The 23379-nt window shown below is 43.6% G+C and overlaps 3 protein-coding genes across 3 annotated transcripts; 2 read left to right on the top strand and 1 right to left on the bottom strand.

Annotated features, from left to right (window-relative positions):
* The first annotated feature begins 916 nt into the window (after positions 1–916).
* LOC109456825 (oocyte-expressed protein homolog) lies at positions 917–2051 on the top strand. The gene is made up of 3 exons (XM_019749276.2): positions 917–1103; positions 1319–1498; positions 1840–2051. The coding sequence occupies exons 1-3, from the start codon at positions 917–919 to the stop codon at positions 1917–1919; spliced, it is 447 nt and encodes a 148-aa protein (XP_019604835.2). The 3' UTR covers positions 1920–2051.
* Positions 2052–10053: 8002 nt separating this feature from the next.
* Positions 10054–11629, bottom strand: KHDC3L (KH domain containing 3 like, subcortical maternal complex member). The gene is made up of 3 exons (XM_074333942.1): positions 11461–11629; positions 11090–11269; positions 10054–10817 (listed from the first exon to the last, which is right to left on the bottom strand). Exons 1-3 carry the CDS (start codon positions 11627–11629, stop codon positions 10054–10056), a joined length of 1113 nt encoding a protein of 370 aa, XP_074190043.1.
* A 10133-nt stretch (positions 11630–21762) lies between these two features.
* On the top strand, positions 21763–22661 carry DPPA5 (developmental pluripotency associated 5). Its single transcript, XM_019749275.2, has 3 exons — positions 21763–21874; positions 21969–22148; positions 22603–22661. Exons 1-3 carry the CDS (start codon positions 21763–21765, stop codon positions 22659–22661), a joined length of 351 nt encoding a protein of 116 aa, XP_019604834.1.
* Positions 22662–23379: the final 718 nt, after the last annotated feature.

The following is a 23379-nucleotide window of genomic DNA, read 5'->3' as shown; positions in this document are numbered from 1 at the left end:
TAATTAATTACCACAAACCAGCCTTGTGGCTAACTCTTGCTATATGTAGGAGTCTGAAAATTTTCAAGGAGATAGATGAAATTGCATCATGTTGGATGCATTCTCAAGAGAATGGCTCAAGTGAAAAAATGGTCAGTTTATAAAAAGACGAAGTTATCTCCCTACCTAATGCCCAGTTTTTAAAAAACAAAATTAACCCCAAATGATTCTAGGATTTAAATGTTAAGACAGAAACTTTAGCATTCTTAGTAGAAAGTATAGTGAATGTCTTTAGACCTCAGGGCAGGAAACGATTTCTTAAGCAAGACATGGAATGCACTTACTACAAAGACGATAAACTGACTATATTAAAATTAAAAATTTATTCATCGAAAGTCACCTTAAAGAAAGTGAAAAGGCAATTTAAACTAGAAGATATTCACAATAAACAAAAATTTAAAAGGATTAGTAAGCGATTGAAGGAGGATACATGAAAGGGAGAACTTTCACATATTTATGATCCTCAAGACTTTTTTTTTAACAATGTACACGTATTTTTATGTTGAATTTTAAAATTAAATTGAAGAAATAAAATATTCACTAAAGTTTGATTCACTAGCTCCTCTTATAGAGATTATCAGTTGACAACTGTGATGTGGAGGAGGCCTTTGAGGCTGATACCTCATTTGGCAGAGAAAACCACGGATAGACAGCGTCTGAGATCCAGCTGGAGCTCAAATAAATACTAATTCAAGGTCGAAGAGTAACCACCAGGCCTGGGTGCCCGGTATCAATGGGCCCACGTGCCCCAAAGGGCCATGGGACTCCGCCGGAAGGGGCGGGGCTGGCCGGAAACCATAAAAGGGGCACAAGCCTCACTCCTCTCTGGAGTTCCGCCCGCGTTGCTTGGGTCTTGGTTTGGGCTACTGGTCCTAGTATGGCGGACCACGTAGGTGCGGTGGCCCAGGGGGACGACTGCAAGCCCGCCGACTCCCTGGACGTGCTAATGAAGTTACCATTTCAACTACCACGGATTCGCATCCGGCCGTGGTGGTTTCCTGTGCAGGAACTGAGAGACCCGTTGGTGTTTTACCTGGAGGCATGGCTGGCTGACTCGATCTTCGGTGAGCGACCTGGGGTGCGTGGGTGGCCTAGGCCCCTACAGTCTGAGAGAAGCCGGCAGAGCAGCACGTCACAGCCTCTTTCCCAGATTCGCAGGCCACGTTTGAAGCCATGATACCAGCTTCCAACTCGTCCCTCCCCGGCTGACATCCCCGTCAAACCTAGCTCCTCCTGACCTTCAACGGTTCCTCCCCTGAGTCTCGCTTTTTCTATTTAGGCGCAGACCGAGCCATCATTCCGGACATAGAGTGGATGAACCAGGTCCTGCTGACAGTGGACGTAGTAAACAACGGGAACTTTGTCGAAATCACCATCTTTGGACAGCCCCGTGTGCAAAATCGGGTGAAGAGCGTGCTCCTGAGCTTGGCATCAAGGCACCGGAAACATCGTGCCCGAGGTGAGGGTCTGAAAACCTGCATGTGGAGGGAGCCACTGGTGAGCCATCTGGCCGTACCTGGCTTCCTCCCAACCTCTCTTACCTTCCTAATACTTTTTGCAGTTTCCCAACTCCAGTATGCTTCACGCAGCCCCTGGGCATCCCTTTGTGAGAGAAATCCAAGTAAGACCTTGGGAGAGTAAGATGACATCTTACGCATTCAGGCCTATCACTGCTTGCTCATGCCACCCTCAGCTTGGTTACCCATTATTTCCAGATCCCAGGTTCAGAGCCTCCAGCCTGAGAAATGATGTTGCCAGCGATGGAGTAGTTTGAAACAGCGAGTATTTTTCCTTATGCAGCTCAAAAGATGAAACAACTTGAGGAGTTCTTGAAGGCCCGCGCATCAGGTCTCCATACGGTCCAGCATCCTGTTGCATAAGTATTGTCAGGAGCATTATGAGAACAATCCTGCTTCTGCTATTAAAGTTGAAGAGAAGCAAGTATCCTTAAATCCCTACATTTCTTTTTTCCTTTGCTTTGGTGGGTAATGGTTTGATTATGTTGATGCCAGTGTGAGTTTGTAGGTGCCCATCTAGTAAAGAAATGAATTCCCTTTTTGTCCAATGGCATAAAGATCTTTGCTCGCTTAAAATTAAGTAAATTTACAAAAGATTGACTGACTGTTCATATATTGATGTGTAGCGTGGGTAAAAGGCCTGAGAGGTAGTGATTTTCTTTTTGTTTCTTAGTTTCTACCGTTTTGAAACTCCTAACACTTCTATGATTTTTATGGTCAGAGTCAGGCCCTCAAGCACAGGGAGAAGAGATGAAGGGTCAGTTCTGCTTTGTTTTTTTTTGCATCATTTGTTCTCAAACTTTAATGTGTGGAACAATCACCCTGAGAACTTGCTAAAATACTGTTTGCTAGGCTCCTTAAGTGATTGTGGTCTAGTACATTGGGTCCATGAATTTGCATTGCTAACAAGCTCCATAGGTAATGCTAATGATTCTTTGAGGCTCTCACTTTCAAGCTGCTGATTTGAGTGTGGGTTTTCTTAGAGTGGAGCCTTCCTTTGGGCACATGGATGGGTGTTACAACACTAAATGAGGTGATCAACATTCATCCTGCTGGTGCTGTGATTCACCAGAGAAGAGTAGGAGTCCTGGGCAGCTTGGTCTATGGAAGGCATCTGACCTCCAAGCCAGCTGTCTCCTTTTCCCCTGAGGCCTGCGCAGGTGTCCTACACAGGCTGGGTGGGTTTTCCATTACCAGTTACAATGCCATGACCAATTTGTGGAAAACAACCCCAAACCCCTTGCTGCCTCCACTTTGAGAGGTTACCAGAGATCTATGGCTTCAGACACAAAGTTGGAGCTCATTTAACTCAGTTTCTTCACCCCTTAGCGGTAATAGATTGTAGCCATTTGCGAGGGTTTTAAACATACACATAGGTTAAACATACACATACACAAATCTTTTAAAATGTGCTTCTTTGATTACAAGTGATACTAATTGTGTACCTACTTTGCTTCACATTTTTGTAAAACACTTTTACATTTTTCTTTATTCATTCCTATCATTACTTCTTTTAACTCTGAATATAAGGATTTTTATTATCTGTATAAGCTTTTGTAACAAATAATGGTCCATTATAACTAACATTTTTTTATCCCTTTGCTTCTCAAATTTTTTGCATGTGAAAAATGTTTATTGTATGTAGTTAAACCAGTTATGTGTTCTGGGTGATTTCCCCTCATCCTCACCCCTTTTAAGCTTAGGAACTCCTGCTTTTTTGCATTCTGAAGAAATTTGATAAATAAATATGCCTACAGGTTTTTCCTGTTGGGATTTCTCTAAAACCATTGAACATTTTGGACTATTATTTGGAGGAACAGGGTTATGCTTAAAACTTATTCCAATTTCCCAAAAATTATCCAAAATTAAATTACTAAATGATCCACACTCCTTCCATACTTTATACACATTAACGTGTTGAAATCCTAATCCACATCATCTTAGAATGTGACTGTATTTGGAGATAGGACCTTTAAAAGAGATAATTAAGGTAAAATGAGGTCTTATGGGTAGACTTTTTTCCAATGACTGTTGTCTTTATAAGAAAAGGAAATATGGACACAGATAGGTTTGAGCACAGAGGAAGGACCATGTGAGGACACAGCAAGAAGACAGCCATCCCCAATCTAAGGAGAGCGGCCTTAGAAGAAAACAAACCTGCTAACACCATGATCTTGGACTTCTAACCTCCAGAATTTTGAGTAAATAAATATCTTGTTTAAGCCACCGAGTCTGTTATTTTGTTATGACAGCTCTAGCAAACTAATACAACAACTATAAGGTTTTTCTGTGTTCCCTTTCATCCATATGCCAATACAGTATTTTTACTATTCTATAACATTTTAATGTCTAAAAAGGGTGGTTGCCTTGTCATTCTACCTTTCAGAATTTGGGGTAATATTAGCAATATACAGAGGGTGCCAAAAAAATGTATATACATTTTACGAAAGGAAAACTCTATTGAAATTGTAATACTCAGTATATAGCAATAAAAAAGGATGTATACAAGTCACGATTGACTTCTGCAATTACAAGAGGTGCTCAAAGTGGTTACCATCAGCATCCAGACACTTCTGATTATGGTGAACTACTGCTTGAGCAATGCCCACTTTTATCCATTTTTTTGGCACCCCCGGTATTTATTTATTAGAGCTTATATCACATACAAACCCTTGTGCCAGGCACCTAAGTAGGATGCTTGGAGCATAAGTAAACTTGCTTAAGGTCACAGAGCTAGGATGTGTGAAATTTAGACCAAAACATTGATTCTAAGACTCAAATCCTTACCTCTACACTACTTTCACACTTGCTTTTATTTTTCTCTGAAGCTGAATTTAGACTCATTTCTCATTGTTTTTGTTTCTTTTTAAGAGGAATTAGAATATACCTCTTAATTTGTGAAGAAACCACAGTGTTTGTTCTATTGAGGGAAAAGACCATGTTTTTTCTAACAAGTTGCTAAGATAGAAATATTTAACTAGTACCACGTTCAAAATAAAAATAGCATTATTGATTTTTGTGATGATATGCATACATGCTTAATTTCTTTTTAAATAAGGCACTATATAAATATTAAAATAATTATTCAAATAATCTCACTGCCCATATATTACCTTCAAGTAGCTTTCCATAACTCCAGATATTTTTTTCTGTTATTTTAGTAAATGTTTTATCGATGCATAGCATTCATACAAAAACATGCACATCCAAAGTGTGAAAATTCTGACCATAAAATCAGACAGTACAAAGGGAACACATTCATTTAGCCAATACCCAGAGAACAAAAAGCATTACCAGCATTCCAGAAGCCCCCACTTGAATCTTCCCCAAGGGTAATTATTCTGATTTAAATACAAATGAAATTACTGTAAGATTTATCTATGTTGTAATTATAGTTCTATTGTGTGAATAAACCATAATTTAGTTTTCTACTCTGTTGATGTACATTTTGGTTATTTCCTATTGGGTATATCATGAATAGTGCTACTATGAAAATTTTTGTACATGACTATTGGTGCATGCATATATGCATTTCAATTGAGTATGTATCTAAGGTTGAAATTGTTGGGTACTGGGTATGCATAAGTTCAAATTATCAAGGTGATTGAACCAATTTACATTTCTTTCAGCAATAGATCAGGTTCCAATTGTCCTATGTCTTTATCCAGTCAGAATATTCATTTTAGAGACTTTGGGTATTGGTGCTATTGCATTACAATTTTTAAAAATTTAATTGCTTAATTGGTTACAATTTACATAACTAAAATTTTGAGTGTATAGTTCAATCACCACAAACCAGTTTTGGAACATTTCCATTACTTCAATAAGTTTCTTTATGCCCGTTGCAGTCAATCATCACTACTGTCTCCAAACCCAGGGAACCAGTCTGCTTTCTGTCTCTACAAAGTCTCCTTTTCTGAACATTTAATATAAACAGAATAATATAAAATGTAGTTTTTTGAATCTGGCTTTTTTATCTGGTTAGAATATCTCTATCGTTTGATTGGAGGGTTTAGTCTATTCAAATTTAATGTAATTATCAATGATAGGATTTATGTCTTCCATTTTGCTATTTGTTTCCTATCTTATGTCTTTTTTCTTTTTTTTTTCTTTTATGATTTTGTGTTAAACTCTTTCTTTTTGTTTTTTTTAAGGAGGCGCAGCTCACAGTGGCCCATGCGGGAATCCAACCAGCAACTTTGGTATTATTACAGTTTACCCAAAAATAAGACCTCGCCAGACAATCAGCTCTAATGCGTCTTTTGGAGCAAAAATTAAGACCCAGTCTTATTTTACTATGATATAAGACTGGGTCTTATCTAACATAATGTAATGTAAGACCGGGTCTTATCTAACATAATCTAAGACTGGGTCTTATATTAATTTTTGCTCTAAAAGACGCATTAGAGCTGATTGTCCGGCTAGATCTTATTTTCGGGGAAACATGGTAGCACCACATTCTAACCGAACTAACCGGCCACCCTTAAATTCTTATATGCCATTTAATTATTTTTTTAGATGATTTTGCCTTAGGGATTATAAAAATCTTAACTCATTACATTCTATCTTAGATTAATGAAAACTTATTTCTGATAAACTATAGATACTTTGTTCCTTTAATTGAAATATCTGTGAATAAACATGAAATGGACAATGGAGGAAAAAGGAGGGGAGGAGGGAAAGACAGCTGAATAAATGGAGATACTATCTTCTCCAGAGGTAAATTTGAGTGTTGTACAGATGTGGTCAATTCTTCCCAAAATAATCTAAAAACTCAATGCAATTCTAATTATAATCACAACCACTTTTTAAGGGGGTGATGCTGTAGGGTGAGAGTCCTTAAAGCCTGATTATACAGGTACTTCAGAAGGACTTGGGAAGGCTGTAAAAAAGGCTTTTCCTAGCTGTCTAGTGAAAAACTCCATGAAGATAAATACTAGTGCACGTGCACTAGTGTAATTTAACTAAATTGTGGTACTAACAGAAGTATACAGGCAGACATAACAGAGATAGCCTGTCACATTGCTCCACGACTAAATTCTCAAGATTTTCCAGAGAATACATAAACAACTAAAATGGTATTCTTTGATAACTTTAGTGAGCCCAAAGACAGACTGCTTGCCCTAAACTACCATGTTTCCCCGAAAATAAGACCGGGTCTTATATTAATTCTTGCTCCAAAAGACGCATTAGGGCTTATGTCACCTGAAAAATCATGCTAGGGCTTATTATCTGGTTCTTATTTTCAGGGGAACACAGTATTTGCCAACCAGTTGACCCTGTTCTCAGTGTGCAAGGAGAAGTCGCTGTTTTCAGACTGACTGTAGTTTTCTTTCCTTCACTTATAATCCCGCTTTTATTTTTGATGTTTCTTCATGGTTAGATCTAGGTTATACATTTTTTGCAAAAATACTAGATAAATCATATTGTGTCCTCAGTGCATCACATCAGGAGGCAAATGGTTTGTTTTTGTTTTTTGTCCCACTCTTAGTGATATTTAAAAAGGCCTTGTTTTGATCAAAAGTGTGGAGTTGAGAAATTCTGATGAGGGGAAATACCGTGTTTCCCCAAGAATAAGACCTAGCCAGACCATCAGCTCTAATGTGTCTTTTGAAGCAAAAATTAATATGAGACCTGGTATTATATTACATTATACCCAGTCTTATAGTACATAAGACTGGGTCTTATATTAAAATAAGACTGGGTTTTGTATTAATTTTTTCTCCAAAAGACGCATTAGAGCTGATGGTCTGGCTAGGTCTTATTTTTGGGGAAACATGGTAGTAGCAACCTGGCTTAACTAAATTGGTGCTGCAAGAAGACCTGGAGACAGGCTGTCATGTGTGCGCCACAGCTAAACTCAGAAATTTTCTACAGATTCTATCAACAATGAACTTTTTTCTTTGATGCCTCTAATCAGCCTCTTAAAAAAACTGTCCAGACTGACTTCACTAGCTATCAATCATTTTACCTCCAAAAAATGTGCAAAAAAGAGTCACTGTTTGTAGACTCCTGTAGTTTCTGCCGTTGTTCCTTGACAACTCTCCATTGACTGCCTTGGGCCTCAGTTACCAGTCTCCCCATCTAATTCACCACCTTCATTTAATTGGCAAAAGACATGCTTCCATGCATATATAATGTACATGTCATTTAAAGACTAAAATAAGCACTCTAGTGTATCTTAATAAAATCAATATTTTTGGAAGCGATATCTATATATACCTTTTCCCTTAATGATTTATGTATTTTAACAAGTTGCTGCATCTGGAAAACAAATTACCAAGACCGCCAATTGAACTGTGAGAGTAGGCTTCCCTTTCAGAGGTGAAAACGCTATATAAAGTTACATGGTTAAAACAGTGGGATAAATATTAAGAAAAAATTAAAAAGTGACACATGGACATAAAATAGATTGGTAACTGAGTTTGGGTGAGTATAGCTTTCATACCATATAGTGGGAAAATAAATTGATATGGCCATTTTTGTAGGGCAGTTTGGCAATATAACAATTTTAAAGGTGCTCATTCTTTAACCCAGTAATTCGACTTCTAGAAGTTCTCTCATAGAAATATTCCAGCATGGACACAAAGTTGTAAGTAGGAATTCTGTGCAGCAGTTTGTAATTGAGAAATCTGGGAAACAAGCTAATCAGTAGTAAGGGAAGGGTTAAAGTATACCCATACTAAGGAAGATCAAGCTGCTGGAAGAAAAAAAGTATGTGCAATTATGTAAAAGTACACGTTAAGCTGTTAAAAGTGATTCCCTGTAAGAGTACATTTGAGAGACCAGATAGGGAGGTCTGGGGACTTTGATCTGGGTGAAAACTTTGGTGGCCCTGGTTCATGCCCTGCTTTCAGGAGAATCTAATATGTTTCTTAAAAATAATATATGCAGAAAGAATTTTATGTGTCATCACACCTAAATGATTTTGAAGTTCAACCTCCCTTTTCTTGGCTCCCTCCAATCCCCAACCAAGGATGTTTACTGTATCTTACCATTTACTTTCACAAAATCGTGTGTGTGTGTGTGTGTGTGTGTGTGTGTGTGTGTGTGTTTGTGTGTGTGTGTGTGTGTGTGTGTGTGTAGGGTGTTTTTGTCAAAAGTTTTGGAAGAATCACAGAGACTCCTAAATGTTCCATTGGTTTGCTATCTGCTGCTCAGTAATCATTCTTGTAAAGGAGAGAATCTGACATTCTGGTCATGTGGATACTAAGAGGGGGGAAAAATCAAGTCTTACTAGCCTCAAAAACCAAAAAAGCTTCAATTGAAACTTTTGAGTATGCATTGATTTTGAATCTTAAATGTTTAATGTTCACTCCACTTAGGCTTTTCTTGCCTCTTCTAAAAATAGTTAATAAGCTATTGTAAATTCAGCTTTGCCTCTTTATTTCCCTTATAAAATAAATGCTTATTTAAAATTGGAGTGATCCTGTTAGTGGTTAACCAAAGGGTCCATGACAGGCATACCATACCACTCCCCTGGTCTTTATAAAGTCAGGTTTCCTTGAATTTTTAAATGAAAGTTTTCATAACACTGAGATTGATGCCTGCTACTGCTTTTTCATCCTAGAACCCAGCTGTCAACTGTTGCTTTCTTCTAGCAAGGGCATCCCTGTCCTAGCCGCGTGGAGCAGGACACTAAATGTGATAGAGGTGCTACTTATGGCTACCATTGGCAATCATTTGTAAATGTATCAAATTAAAGTGTTTAACACCTTAAATTTACACAATGTTTTATGTCAAATGTATTTCAATTTAAAAGTAACAAAGAGGGCTCCATCACAGCTTGCTGCTGTGGTTACTAAGGGAAGAGTCGTGGCCAGCACTGCTTGCTTCTTACTCACGTCAAACCTCACTGAGGGTCGGGTGACACAGGCTAGACTTGAGGACGACAGCAGAGCAGCCCTGGTTCTCCCACTTCACTCCCTTTGCCCACGGTTGCCAGAGCTGGGAAGTTGCTGCTTACAGCGACACCATAGACCCAGCCGCATGCCTTGTTGGAACCAAGTTTTCGCATCCCAGGTCACTTTGAATAGAAACACCTCAGGTTTGGAGAGGTTTCCCAAGTGAGGACGGACTTGATGGCCTTGAGAGGCCTCTCACGGAAAAGCCAGGTGTGCGAATAAGGAGCACAGGGAAGCACCTGCCGGTGCCTGGGGAGAAATCTGATGTCTCACTTGCCTCGACGTAGATAGAAAGCAGCCTAGAGCAGATACTGGCTTCTGGAAGAATATGCCTCTCGCTCTCCTTCTACCAGCCAATTAACAGACCTTAGGGAAGTTCAAGTCTTTATTATGGAAATTCGATTCTTAGAACTTAGATTCCTGTTTACACGTATTTAACATTGGGGTGAGGTGGAAGAACCAATAACAACCCACACCTTCCCAGCTTCTGCGCAAAAGCAGGACCTAGAAAAATAGGGCTCCAGAGATAAGTTTCCATATGAATCTTGCCTGGGTCTCTTGCCTGGGTCTCTCTCCTGGGCCCTGAGAAGCCTTCATAACCTGGGAACCGGTACCAGGGTAGTGTCGCAGGAGCTCTGGGTGGCCGCCTCCCGGGCAGCGTCGGGGGACCGCTGGGTGGCCGCCTCGCGGACAGCGTCGGGGGACCGCTGGGTGGCCGCCTCCCGGGCAGCGTCGGGGGACCGCTGGGTGGCCGCCTCGCGGACAGCGTCGGGGGACCGCTGGGTGGCCGCCTCCCGGGCAGCGTCGGGGGACCGCTGGGTGGCCGCCTCGCGGACAGCGTCGGGGGACCGCTGGGTGGCCGCCTCCCGGGCAGCGTCGGGGGACCGCTGGGTGGCCGCCTCCCGGACAGCGTCGGGGGACCGCTGGGTGGCCGCCTCGCGGACAGCGTCGGGGGACCGCTGGGTGGCCGCCTCCCGGGCAGCGTCGGGGGACCGCTGGGTGGCCGCCTCGCGGACAGCGTCGGGGGATCGCTGGGTGGCGGCCTCCCGGACGGCGTCGGGGGACCGCTGGGTGGCCGCCTCGCGGACGGCGTCTGGGGACCGCTGGGTGGCCGCCTCCCGGGCGGCGTCGGGGGACCGCTGGGTGGCCGCCTCCCGGGCGGCGTCGGGGGACCGCTGGGTGGCCGCCTCGCGGACAGCGTCGGGGGAGCGCTGGGTGGCCGCGTCGCGGGCAGCGTCGGGGGAGCGCTGGGTGGCCGCCTCCTGGACTGCGACCAGGGGCAGCTTGGTCTCGGCCTCCCCGACAGCGTCCGGAGACCACTGAGTCCCGGTCTCCAGGGCAGCGTCCTTCTGTGAGCCTGAAAGAGCAGTGTGAAGAGATCACACCTGTGTCTTCTTTCATGCTTTCTCCACAAAAGGAGTCATCCGCACGGGCTGCGGGGTTGGGCGCCCGGAATCTGAGAGCACGGGGTCAACTTGGCCTTCTAGCTCCCTTGCAAAGAGGCCACCCACACCCCACCCGGGCGAGGAAGAGATTGAGACCGCTGCCCAGGCAAGACCGGGAAGCGGCATGATCCCTCCCAAGGAACCCAAGGTCTGCTCAGGGTGCCCCTCATCCCAGGGCCCGTACTTTGCGCCCGGAGTTGGCGGTGATAGTAAGCCAAGTTCATGATCATCTTGGACACATCCCTCTGGTAAGAAGGCCGACCAAATACCAAGATCTCAGCGTCGCCTTCGGGGTCCCACTGATTAACGTGAAGCAGTGTCTGCGACACACACTCCACGTGCGGGATGTGCTCTCCGCCAGGGCCTGCGCAGGAGGTGAAGAGGCCATGAGGGATGGGACTTGGGAAGGGGCGGCAATGGGATGTGCAAGCCACAGGGGCACTGGATTGCGGCCAGGGCCACAGGAGAGGCTTCTCCTGGGGTGCAGTCAACCGGGGTGGGGAGGGGGAGGAGTGGGAAGGAGGCCTCATTGGCTTCCCCTCTCGGGCCACTCACCGAAGATTGCTTCCACCAGCCACGCCTCGAGGTGAACTGTCTTCGGAGTCTTCAGGTACTCGTTGTGGAACCAGTAGGGCCGCTTGGTAAGGTTACCGAGCACCTGGAATAGTGTCCCTTCCCGCTGCTCCAGCTGCACGAGCGTCGGAAACGGTTTGGGGGTGGCCATGCCTCGCAAGGAGCTGCCGGAGGGCTGCCAGCCTCAAGGTTGTAGTTGGTCCTGGGCCTTACTTCAAGGGCTTTGGGCAAGCCCCTCCCACCGACGCCCTTTTCATTGGATACCAGGCCTCACCTCCCACACTCCGCAGCAGCCGGCAATTTCCTGAGATCTGGCAGGTGCACTGGGGCATTCCCGGGAGGTGGGTTGGGTTCTAGCCCAGCCCTTTTCCCAGCGCGCTGGGAGGGAGAAGCTGAGCTCCACAGAGGGAGGGAAGATCCAACTACAGGACAATATCCTCAGAGAAGCAAACTGACATCTGTGGAGACTCGTGTGCTTGTCAGACAGTTCTAATGGGATAAGTTTATCATTCCTGAGGGGCTGGAATAACTTTTTAACAAAAAATCTAATTAAATACATTAAAAAAGCAAAAACTCAAGGAGTAAAAAAGGTATTCAAAGGCTAAATTAAGTCTCCCACTTCCTTCTAAACCCTGACTACTGAGTTCCTTCCCCAGAGGCCACCACATTTCCAGCTTCTTCCGTGTTTCCCCGAAAATAAGACCTAGCCAGACATTCAGGTCTAATGCATCCTTTGGAGCAACAATTAATATAAGACCGGGTCTTATTTTCCGGGAAGCACGGTTTCTTAACCTGTCAGAGACAGCTGAGCGCACCCAACAGCAGGTGGTGCGTATGGTCTGGATGCTGGAGGGGAATCCCCACCATCTCTTTAATTTCTGGCAACCACTGACCTGTTCTTCATTTTTATAATTTTGTTATTTCAAGGATGGTATATAAAAGGAATTATACAGTATATGACTTTTAGCACTATTCTTTTTCACTCAGCATAATTCTCTGGCGATTCATCCAGTTGTTGCTTCTATCGAGTTTGTTTCTTTTTATTGCTGAGTAGTATTCCATGGGATTCATGTATCACAGTTTGTTTAACCTTTCACTTGTTGAAGGACTTACGTGTTTCCAGCTTTTGGCTATTAACAGGTAAAGCTGCTATGAACATTCATGTGCAGGTTTTCCATGTGGACATAAATGTTTTTCAGTTTTCTTCGGTGTATATGTAGGAGAGGAATTGCTGGATCACATAGTAACTCTATGTTTAATCATACAGCTGTCAGATTATCTCCAGATTTAATATACCATTTTTAGGGTTTCCGGGTGGGAATTCCTTCCTGCCTGTTCTTGGGAATTTTTTTCACTTTCCCATCCCCGAATCCTGAGAAAAGTTGGTCGGGAAATCGGGAAAATCGGCTCCTTGAACCCAGTAATACCCACAATGGGAAAAAAAACGTACTACTCACAATGTATCTCTTAGACACGTTTCCTATTTATCACTATCTAAAGTTACATTGTGTTACAATGTTACATGCCACCAGATGCACACGTGACACCAGAATCAGATATCACATGACCACTGTGGGGACAGAGCCCCAGAGAGCAGTTTCCAGACTCTTGGCCTCACGTAGAAAGGTGCTGTCTTAGGTAGTAAACTGTGATTGGATGGCCATCAGCTGTGGCTAGTTGGTCGTCAGCTGTAAGCAGTGAGCCATTGGCCACTAATACACCTGCTGTGGCTATGCTAGCAGCAAAAATGGGGGCTAGCAAGCAGAGGGTGGCTGGCAAGTGCGGAGTGTGGATTGCGGATTCTGTGGCTCCTGTTTCCTGTGTCTCCAACTCAGCCACAAGCCAGAGTGTAGTGGTGACTCCCCTATCTATAGCTCCGTGGGTGTTCTTTTCTGGCCTCACTGTGTCCTGTGTTCTTATGTGGGGAGTGGGATCAAAGACCCGACGTGACTCCCCGCATGGCACCAGCTAATTTTAGCTCTTGTAAATCGAGCACATTTGATCATGGAGAACAGAAAACTGTATTTACACAGAGAAATATTTATTTTCACAACCCAGGATTTGACTACAAAGTCATCTTCAGGTGAATTAACTAAGGAAATCTAAGGTAGTTTACCTTAATATGACATTATAGTCAAATCCTGGGTTGTGAAAATAAATATTTCTCTGTGTAAATACAAACTGTTTTCTGTTCTCCACGATGAATCTTTTACACAAAGTGATGGCTGATATTACCAACCACACTCGATCACTTATGGAAAGAAGAGTATTATGAAATATTGAGAGGTATGTTGAATTGCTTACAACCTGTAACATTAGCAGTTGAAGCCTTAAGTAATAGAGAAGCTAATATTCTCACAAGTGAAGGAATTTTTAAGTTCCTGTTCAGTAATTTAGAAAAACAGAATTCATCAATGAGCCAAATACTTTTAAAGGAAATAAAATTTGAATTGGTTAAACGTAGAATTAGAGATCTTGTATCTCTCACAAAGTACTTGAACAATGTTAGTTGTCTATGTGAGATGGAAGAGGAATTTTTTGCCTTGTCAAGTAAGAATGAAATTGCACGATTGGCAAAGTCATTAATGGAAAGACTTTTTAAAGGAACATTTACAGCAGAAGTTCCAAGAGAAGAAATAAGGGATGTCCTTACAGAGAGTTCTGACATTAAATCAGAATCAGATCTGAAGTGTGAATTGACTAAAGCAATATCAATTTTGACATCAAAGCCTAGCCCTATGCATGCAGACAAAATATTTGCTTCTCTAAGGAAGGAAATGAGCTTATATGAAGCAATGCATTCTCTCCCAACTTGAAGATGCACTCATAATTCAACCAATGTCTACAGAAAATGAAAGAAATTTTCCCACATCAAGTATATTTGTTACAAAGCGAAGATCATGATTGTCTGATCAGGCAATTAATGCTCTGTTTCTTGAAGTTTCATTTTAAAAATGACAAATAAAAACTGCTTGAAGTATTTTTTAAATTTCAAATGAAGAATATTTGCATTTGTTTTCTATTAATGTTTAATTTAATAAATAAAATATTTAAATGAGATTGGGAATGTTAATACATTGTGTGATGTATGTGAAAACTCACTGTATACTATAAGGTTTGGTTAAATAAAGTTTGTATTAATTACATTGTTTATATTTTGAGAAAACCTGAAATATAACAGAAACCTAGCCAAAATGACACTTAGTGACCCCTGTTTAGCGCTCAGGGCAAGAGATACATTAGTCATGAAATTCCAGTCGACCTCCATTTAAGAAATTTTATTTACTCAAGTTTTGCGTTGATCTTTTACATATAGGAGTGTCTTGAAACCTCTGAAAGACTGCGCTGGGGCCACGAACCCCGATTGCCCCACCTTCTCTACGGCCTTTCTGTTTATTAACATTTACTGTTACAGCTATTATTACAGATGATCAATGAAAATTAAATAAAAAAGATTATTTCGAGAATTCTCAGGAAATACAATTTCCCATTCTCAATTCCCGAAGGTTCCAAAATATCGGGAATTTGGAAACCCTAACCATTTTACCTTCACTCTATCAATGTATAAGAGATCTAGTTTCTCTGAAAGCTCACCAGCTTTGGGGTAGTCCCTATTTTTTATTTTAGTCTTTCTGATACTTGTATAATGATTTCTCATTGTGGTTTTAATTTACACTTCCCTAATGGCAAATGATGATTTCATGTTCTTGTTAGCTATCTGTATATCCTCTTCAGTGAAATGTCTCTTCGTGTCTTTTGCTTATTTTCTAATTGTATTATTTAATTTTTTACTCTTGACTTTTGAGTTCTTTATATATTCTTCAATATTAGTCCTTTGTTTGATATGTGGTTTGCAAATATTTTCTCCCAGTTTATAGTTTGCCTTTTCATCTTCTTAATAGGGTGTTTCACAAAAAAAAGTTTTTACTCTAGATGAGGTCCAATTAATCAATTTTTGCTTTTATGGATTGAGCTTTTGATGACAAGGCTAAGGACTCTTAGCTTAGCCTTGGTTCCCAAAGATTTACTCCTGTGTTTTTCCTAAAGTATTTATAGCTATACATTTTACATTTAATCTACCAATACCACACAGTCTTGATTATTATAGCTATGTAATAACAATTAAATTTAGGCAGACTTTTATCCCAAAAAATTATTGTAGCTATTCTAATCTTTAGCCTTTTCATATAAATTTTAAAATAATCTAGACTCTATCTATAAAAAAAATCTCACTGGCATTTTGATAGGAATTGCATTAAGCCTGTGTATCAATTTGGAGAGAAATGGTAGAGGACAAGATGGGAGCAAAGGAGGTGATGTACCTCTGAAGGTAGGGAAGTATCTAAGATGTAGAGAAAGAGGTGAGGGATTAGATTTGAAGCTTCACAGCTAGCTCCTTTGGAAGGAGACTGTTTCCTGGAGGCTGAGGACATAGGTGGACCTGGAAGGCACAACATTCTTTGAAGGTTGCTAATTGGTTTCCACAGGCCTGGTGATGTCCACGAGTACGTTCTGTTTTACCCACACATTTTTCAATCTACCTTTTGAATCAGGTACCAACATTATAAAAATGGGATATTTCATGAACAAAATCAGAATATCTGCCAGTTCTGGGGCTCACATTGCTGCATGGCAATTGATCAATGGTAATGAGTAGTCCCCCTTTTATTTGGGGACTGGGAGGAGGGACCTGGTAGGGTTAGAGAGAAGACAGGCTGTTTAAAGAATTCCCTCTTATTGAAAAGGTATGGGGCCCAGGATGTTAAAACAACACAAGTTGTTATATAGAGCTTAAGCGAGCACTCATTAGAAAATTTGCTAATTACCTCACACTTTTCTGTCTACTGAGTTTTATCTTCTAGATGTGGTCTTAGGTAGATAGTTAAGGTATCGTAACCTTGCTACCCAAAATTTGATCCATTAATTAGCAGCATCAGCATTACTTGGGAAACTGTTAAACATGAAGAATCTTAGGCCTGCTGCAGACCTACTGAACCTGCATTCAACAAGATCCCTAAGTGACTCTTTTACACATTCAAGCTTGAGGAGCACTTATGTCTAATACTTCAGGGTGCATTATGTGAAAGTCCAGGGAACAACAGATTCTAGTTGGTTGAAGTAAAAATTAAAACCAAATTCTTTTTAAAAATAATGTTTTACAATAAAGTAACAACTGAAATCTAGGACAAAAATTGTTGCCAATTCAAGCATCCAATTCAAATGTTCAAGGGACATTTTTGAAAAACACTAGGTTAATAAAGAGCTAGAGTATTAAAAATTATCCTGTCCTTTCATTCATAATTCTTTTTGTGGGCATCCATCTTATAGTAAGGAGATACTCCCAAATATGGTTCATCAGCCAAACGGTCTTCTCATTTATTCAAGGCAGTGTATAAATAGAAGCCAACAAAATCTCATAGTAAACTTGGATTTAATATTACAGAGCCGTATAGAAGCAATTAAAAATCTTTCATAAATAAGATGTAAATCGGAAGAGTACAATCTATCCTGTTGGAAAATTCTTACTCTCCTGTTCTAGCCAGGCAGTCCTCCTTCTCCCCTCAAGCTTCAAGATGCGGAGGCATTGAGCCCCCCCTCGCCCATGGGTTACAGTGAGGAAGAAACAGGATGTCCCGGATAATCCCGGAGGTGTTAGGCAAGCAGGGGTAGGCCTGCAGCAGAGAGTCGGTCAGTCAGTGATTGTCATTGCTCAGGGTCCTTAACAAGCCTTGACGTTGGGCTGTCTGGATAGGCTAGGCCTCCTGGAAGGGGCGGGTTTCGCTCTGAACCACAGCGCCTAGCTCCATCACCGGTCCCACGTTTCCCAGGAGTCTCACCAAAAGAGCTCGTCCTTTCTCTGACCACAGCCAGGGCATGGCGGAAGCCAAGGCAGACCAAGTTGAAATAGAAGCAGACTTGGAATGGAGGTACATCATCCTCCCGTGCTCCCACGGCCGAGGAAACTCCACAAGTGTGAGTGGTGGCTGCAGCCCACGCACTTACGGAGTCTGCGGGTGACGCACGATGAAGTGTCACCGCTGGGGTGCATCTTTGAGAGAGAATTGGGCAGGGGCCTCTCCCCTGCGGTGGACCTCGCATCCGCTTTCCTCATCACGGTCCTTCCTTGAGTCTCAAGCAATGCTTACAGCCAGGCTCAGTGGGCTCCATTCCACAGACCCTGGCTAGTAATCCTGCCTGCTCCCGCGGCCTTTTGGGGGATGTGCGGGGCTGCGGGCTCCAGCTAGCTCACGGCCCTGCTCTCCTCAGGCCTGGGCACTGATCTCCTTGGACTCTTCTGGAGGGGGCATAAGGTGCTTCTGGACTTGAAAGTGGCAGACCTGCTGGACGACCTGGAAATCACCATTATCGGCACCATGGCACAGGAAGCGAGTGGAGTGGCTGTTGCGGGTCATGGCCCGCAGGCACCTTGACAACCGCTTCGGAAGTGAGGGCTGGTGGCATGGGCTTCTTTCTGCTACCCAACTCCTCTGCTCCTGCCAGCCAGGGAATCTAGGTTCGGGCGTTGACGGGACACTGTCTTCAGGAGCTGAGGAGCTAGAGCCGGGAATCATGTCGGGACGCACCCTCCATTAGTCGGTTCCTCCTTCCCCACCTGAGCGGTGTGGGGTCCCTGCTCTGGTGATGGGGGCCTGTGCATTCCTAGCACTGGATTCTCCTTCTGGGCAATGAACTGCGGCACTTTAATGAGCCATGAACTCTCTAGGTGAGCACCCGGATCTGGGAGAAGACTCATTGCTGAAGCCAAAGAGCCTGAGCGGATTGGCACGGTGGTCTCTGGGCTCCGTGGGTGTGTTCCTAGCCCCAAGCGCGAAGCTCACGTGGGTTGTACGTCATTCCGAGCGCAACTGTTGGAAAGATCCAAGATAATAGGCTAGAACCTTGCACCAGGTGGAAGGAAGAGGAAGATGGACTGGTCAAGGGTATTTGGCTGCTATGAGTGCTCTGGGCATGGGGAACCATTTCCTCGAAACTCTCAGGGCTTGGCAAAAGATCCCTGGCCAAAGAGATGCCGGCCTTGGGCAGCAGCTTTTTCCTGAGAAAGGAAAGGTTTGGAATGAATGTTGTAGAGACTGCCTTTCCTGCTGCAGCGTCTCCAACATTCTGTAGCCTTCTTTCTGTTCCGGCTCAGTGTGAGGGGCATCTTGAACAAGAGAGAGAGGCCCTGAGGCCCTTTCTGGATAGTGGTCCAGATAAAAGGCAGCCGTGTGTCCTCGGGGTGGAAGGCATGACACTGGGACCAGCCATCTGCTCCGGGGTCTCCTCCGGCCCACCTGGCCATGCCTAGGAGTGGGTGGCTGGAAGGAAGCCGGATCCCCGGTTAGGTATAGCTGACTAGGACTTCCAGTGAGTTTCCAGAAAGCCAGAGGGTGAGCCCTGGGTGCCTCTGACACCAATGGTTCAGTGCACCCAGCACTTACCTGCTTTGCCTCTGAGGTGGGTGGTGGAGGACGTCCGTGAGCTTCCAGCCAACTGTCCACCTTCACTTTCCCAGGCTCAGCAGTCCAAGCATTCAGAGTGGGAGAAAGGGAGGCTACAGAGGTTGTGATTGCTCCAGAGCCTCTGGATGGGGTTCCTACCTGCTTCAAATGAAAAGCTGCAGGCAGGGAATATTTAGGATTAAGAGTGAATTTTTAGTGGCTTCATCTCATACATATGCACAGCAGTTGCTCAGGATCAGGCAGGGAAGTTAAGGGTTTGTCAGGAGACACGTAAATAGTTTCTTCTGATGAGACAAAATGACGGTAAGTATCCCCCAAGCAGGAAGGTGTTGGTGGTAGCACCTTTTTGAGGAGGAGCCAGGGAGGGGGATCTAACTCCCCTTGATAAGTGAATCACACCAGTCTCCAACCAGTTCCCTAAACCAGCAATTTATGAATCTGAGATTCTAGGTTCAAAATGTGTAAATGAAAAAGCAATGAGGTAGCCTTAGTTACTTATCCCAATGGCCAGGCAAACAATTGAAAATCACAAGTGGGGAAATGGGTGAGCTCTTATAAACTGCTAATGTGACACAGCTGTACTGATGTTATTGTACATTATTAGCTCTTAGAAGGGACATTAATCATTACTATTGAAAAAATTTTGATGGTCATATTTTTTTGAGTCATCAATGTGAGTCCTGGTTGTTTATCCTATAAATCTGCACAGTTTTACAAGTTTAAAGCAAGACTGTGTAGTTTTGCAGGCTTTCCTCTTAATACCCTTACGTTGGACACAATTCCTGCACCCCTCTATCTGCTTCTTTAAATACTATATTGAACTTCCAGGCAAAAAAATGGTGTGTGTGTGTGTGTGTGTGTGTGTGTGTGTGTGTTTTAGAAAGCATGATATGGGAAGTCCTCACTGGGGAGATGGGTTACACTTTTTCCCCTCCCAAAGTTACTTTTTATTAGCTACCTGACACACTAGTACTTCATCTGCCCCATTTCATTAAAATTGAAAACTACAGAAAAGTAGAAAGAGTTTTGTTTATCCTTCACCAAGAACCAACTTGACATTTGTCCCACTGGTTCTATCTGGTATATACATAGAAAATGATGGGGTTTCATTTTTTAGGGGGCCAATCTATTTGTAAATGAATTGTAGATATTAATATTTTACATATTTCAGCGTGTTTCTCATGAGAACAAGAACCTTCTCTTATATTATCAAAACATCACATTCTAGAAGTTTTGTATTATAGAACATGGAATCAAATACTACTTTATAATATAGTACATATTAAAGTTTCCTCCACTGTCTTGAAACGTCCTTTCTCTGTCTTTGATTCAGGATTTGAGTCACATATAACATTTACTGTGTTTCCCGGAAAATAAGACCTAGCCGGTCCATCAGCTCTAATGTGTCTTTTGGAGAAAATATTGATATAAGACCTAGTCTTATTTTAATATAAGACCCAGTCTAATATATAATATAATATAATACCCAGTCTTATATTAATTTTTGCTCCAAAACATGCATTAGAGCTGATTATCCGGCTAGGTCTTATTTTCGGGGAAACACAGTAGTTGTCTCCTTATGAATAAAATAGTCTTCTGCTTTGTTGTTTTGTTTTCATGACATTGACAAATCAGGAGTGTATTTGTACTATTATTGGTGATGCTAATTTTAGTCTTTGATTAAGGTCGCACCTGCCCTTCAAGTCTCCGTAGTAAAGAAACATTGTCTCCTTTGTAATTCATAATTTGCGGACTAGGACTTCCAGACATTTTGAATATCCAGCTTCTTAGTAAACTTTCATTTGAGAGTTTTAGCCATTTATCACGAAAATTGGTTACACTAGTGGTTGCAAAAGAATCCCCAGTTTTTGACTGAATGTGATGAAATCTGCCCTAAGAAGTGGTCATAACAGCCATCTGAGGGTCTATTAGATTGCTACCAGAACGTTGGTCTAGGGGAAAGCCAGCTTTATCTCCATCTAGGAAGCCCTAAAACATTGAAATCATGCCTTCATCGGGTCACTCTAGTGCATCACTTAAAGCAATATGTTTTTTAAATGAATAAAACAAGTTTATTTAGAGCCAGAAGCTGGACCACACAGCTTGGGCTGGAGTGGCCAGGCAGGGCACAGATGAGCTTCAAAATCCGGGTAGATTCTGAAGTTCCCGACTCAGGGGCTTCAAGGAACTCGAACCGTGGGGGCACTTTAGTGTCCCCATTGTGTCCCTTGAAGATAATGAATTTTCGAATCTCATTTTCCTCTTTGTTAAATGGGAGGAATTACTCCTGAGTCCCCAGAAGTTGCGGGGTTGCCTGCGATATGAAGCCCTGCGGTCTGGCCCCCTTAGGCCAAGGGGAAACAGACCATCCTTTGGAACTCGATTTGGCAGCTCCCGGGTGATTAGCACCCTCAAACCTGGTGTCCCACTTTTCCAAGTTCAGGTCCAACCATTCATTCCTACGAGAAAAGTTACCAGCACCTTCGCACCACGCATTCCCAAAACCCAGTTTTTCTGGTGCAGAAGAAACGAGCCAATGCAGGTGGAAACCCTCGTAAGCTCCGAGACAGCTGGGCCCACCAGTGCTCGGGAGAAGGTAACGCGATCGAAGCCACCCCCCTGCCTAAAGCGCAGGCGGGTAGGTGAGCGGCGCGTTGTGAGCGCGGGATTGGGCAGCCAGGTAGGGGGCGGGGCCTTCCGGGGCGGGGCCTGGTTGTGGACTGGGCCCGCCCAGGTATTCAATTTTCACGCGCGTGGTGGAGCTGGGCGACTGTGTTAGGCCCATCCGGAGTCGGAGCGTGATTTTGCTTTCGAGGCCCTCAAGATGGGGACGCTGCCAAAACGGAGAGATATCCCACCATGGGTGAAAGTTCCCGAAGACTTGAAAGATCCCGAGGTGTTTCAGGTCCAGACGCGGCTGCTGGAAGCCATGTTTGGTGAGTGAGTCCAGTCCTGACCCCGGTGCCTTGACGTGGGTGTTTCGGCCTCGGGCCTCCGGGGGTTGGGGCGCTCATCTTCATCCCCAAACAGGTCCAGGCGGATCTCGAATCCCATACATCGAGCAAGTGAGCAAAGCCATGCTCGAGCTGAAGGTTCTGGAATCCTCGGACCTCACCGAGGTCGTGGTTTACGGCAATTACTTGTACAAGCTCCGGACCAAGTGGATGCTCCAGTCCATGGCCGAGAGGCACCGCCTGAGGCAGGAGCGAGGTGAGAGCCCGGTTAGGAGGTGCTCTGGGTGGCGTGTGGACAGCTTCGCTCCCTCTCCTTCAGTTCGTCTTCTCACCCCTCCATTTCTCTCCCCTTTGGCAACCACCACCCGCACCTCTGGCATCGCCTGGAGGCCCTTGGTGTCTGGGCTGTCCCTGAGACTCCTCCGGTAGTACTGTGGGTCGGTCTTAGGGACCCTGATGAGAGGTGGCCCGGGGATGGCCTCACAGGGTAGGGCTATCTGAGATCTCAACCCAGTTCCTAACCTCCACCCCCAGCTTCTTGGGAGGATGTTGGAATGGGCCTCGTGGGCCCATGTTCTGAGGTTCTTGAGAATCCTAGGATCAGAACGCTTGGCCAAGAAGCCCCAACAAGGAATTTTGAAAGAGGTTGAGAATTGTCCAGGCTCTTACCCTCTTTCCTCACAAACACCTATTGTTGCTTTCTGGTGCAGGGATGCTCAAACTTGAGGAAGCCATGAATGCTCTTGAGCTAGGCCCTTCGATGAAGTGAAGCCAGTTTGCAACCAACGTACGTGGGACCAGGATGTGGAAAGTAGGCTGTGGCCAGAGCTGGAGTGGGTCTGGCCTGGTTTAATCTCTGCTCCAACTTGACAAGGGAAAACAACTGGTTTTGGGTTTCTGCCTTTGCCTCTGAGTACTGATGTGACTTTCCCCCAAGGTTGCTAATTAAAGAATAAAATTTTAAATAAATAGTTCCTTGACATATGGTTGAAGTATTGGAGATAACATCACAGCCAAGATGGACCTTGTAATTAACCCTTATTGAAACCCCCGAAGCTAGGTATAGAGATCCAGGAGCACGCTCGGCTAAAGTGAAAAAACAAAAAACAAAACATGGGTCTGGGAGCCAAGTTCTGAGATGCAGCTCTGACCAAAAAACCAGTCAATCTAGGGGAGAAGGTGATGTTGTCTGGAACTGACCTGGACTCTTAAAAATAACCCAATAGTAGATTAACATAATATGTGTAAAATGAAAACCATATATTCTCCAAAACAAATATAGAAGCATCAGTACCTTCCCAGTATAGCAGCTTTTTATCCTTGTAGACTGCTAGCTGGGTTCTCATCTGCATTCAATCTGCTGCAGAATATTTAGGTTGGAGTTTGAAGAAAATTCAACCTTACCAGGTAAGTATGTGGAAAAGGAGAACCTCACAGACCCCTTGCCCGGGTCTCTGGGATTCTTCTACACTTACAGAATTGCTGCA

Source organism: Rhinolophus sinicus, linkage group LG05, assembly GCF_036562045.2.
Source record: "Rhinolophus sinicus isolate RSC01 linkage group LG05, ASM3656204v1, whole genome shotgun sequence".
NCBI classification, from domain to species: Eukaryota; Metazoa; Chordata; class Mammalia; order Chiroptera; family Rhinolophidae; genus Rhinolophus; species Rhinolophus sinicus.
The sequence above is the reverse complement of the archived record's forward strand: the minus strand, read 5'-3'. Positions and strand labels throughout refer to the sequence as shown.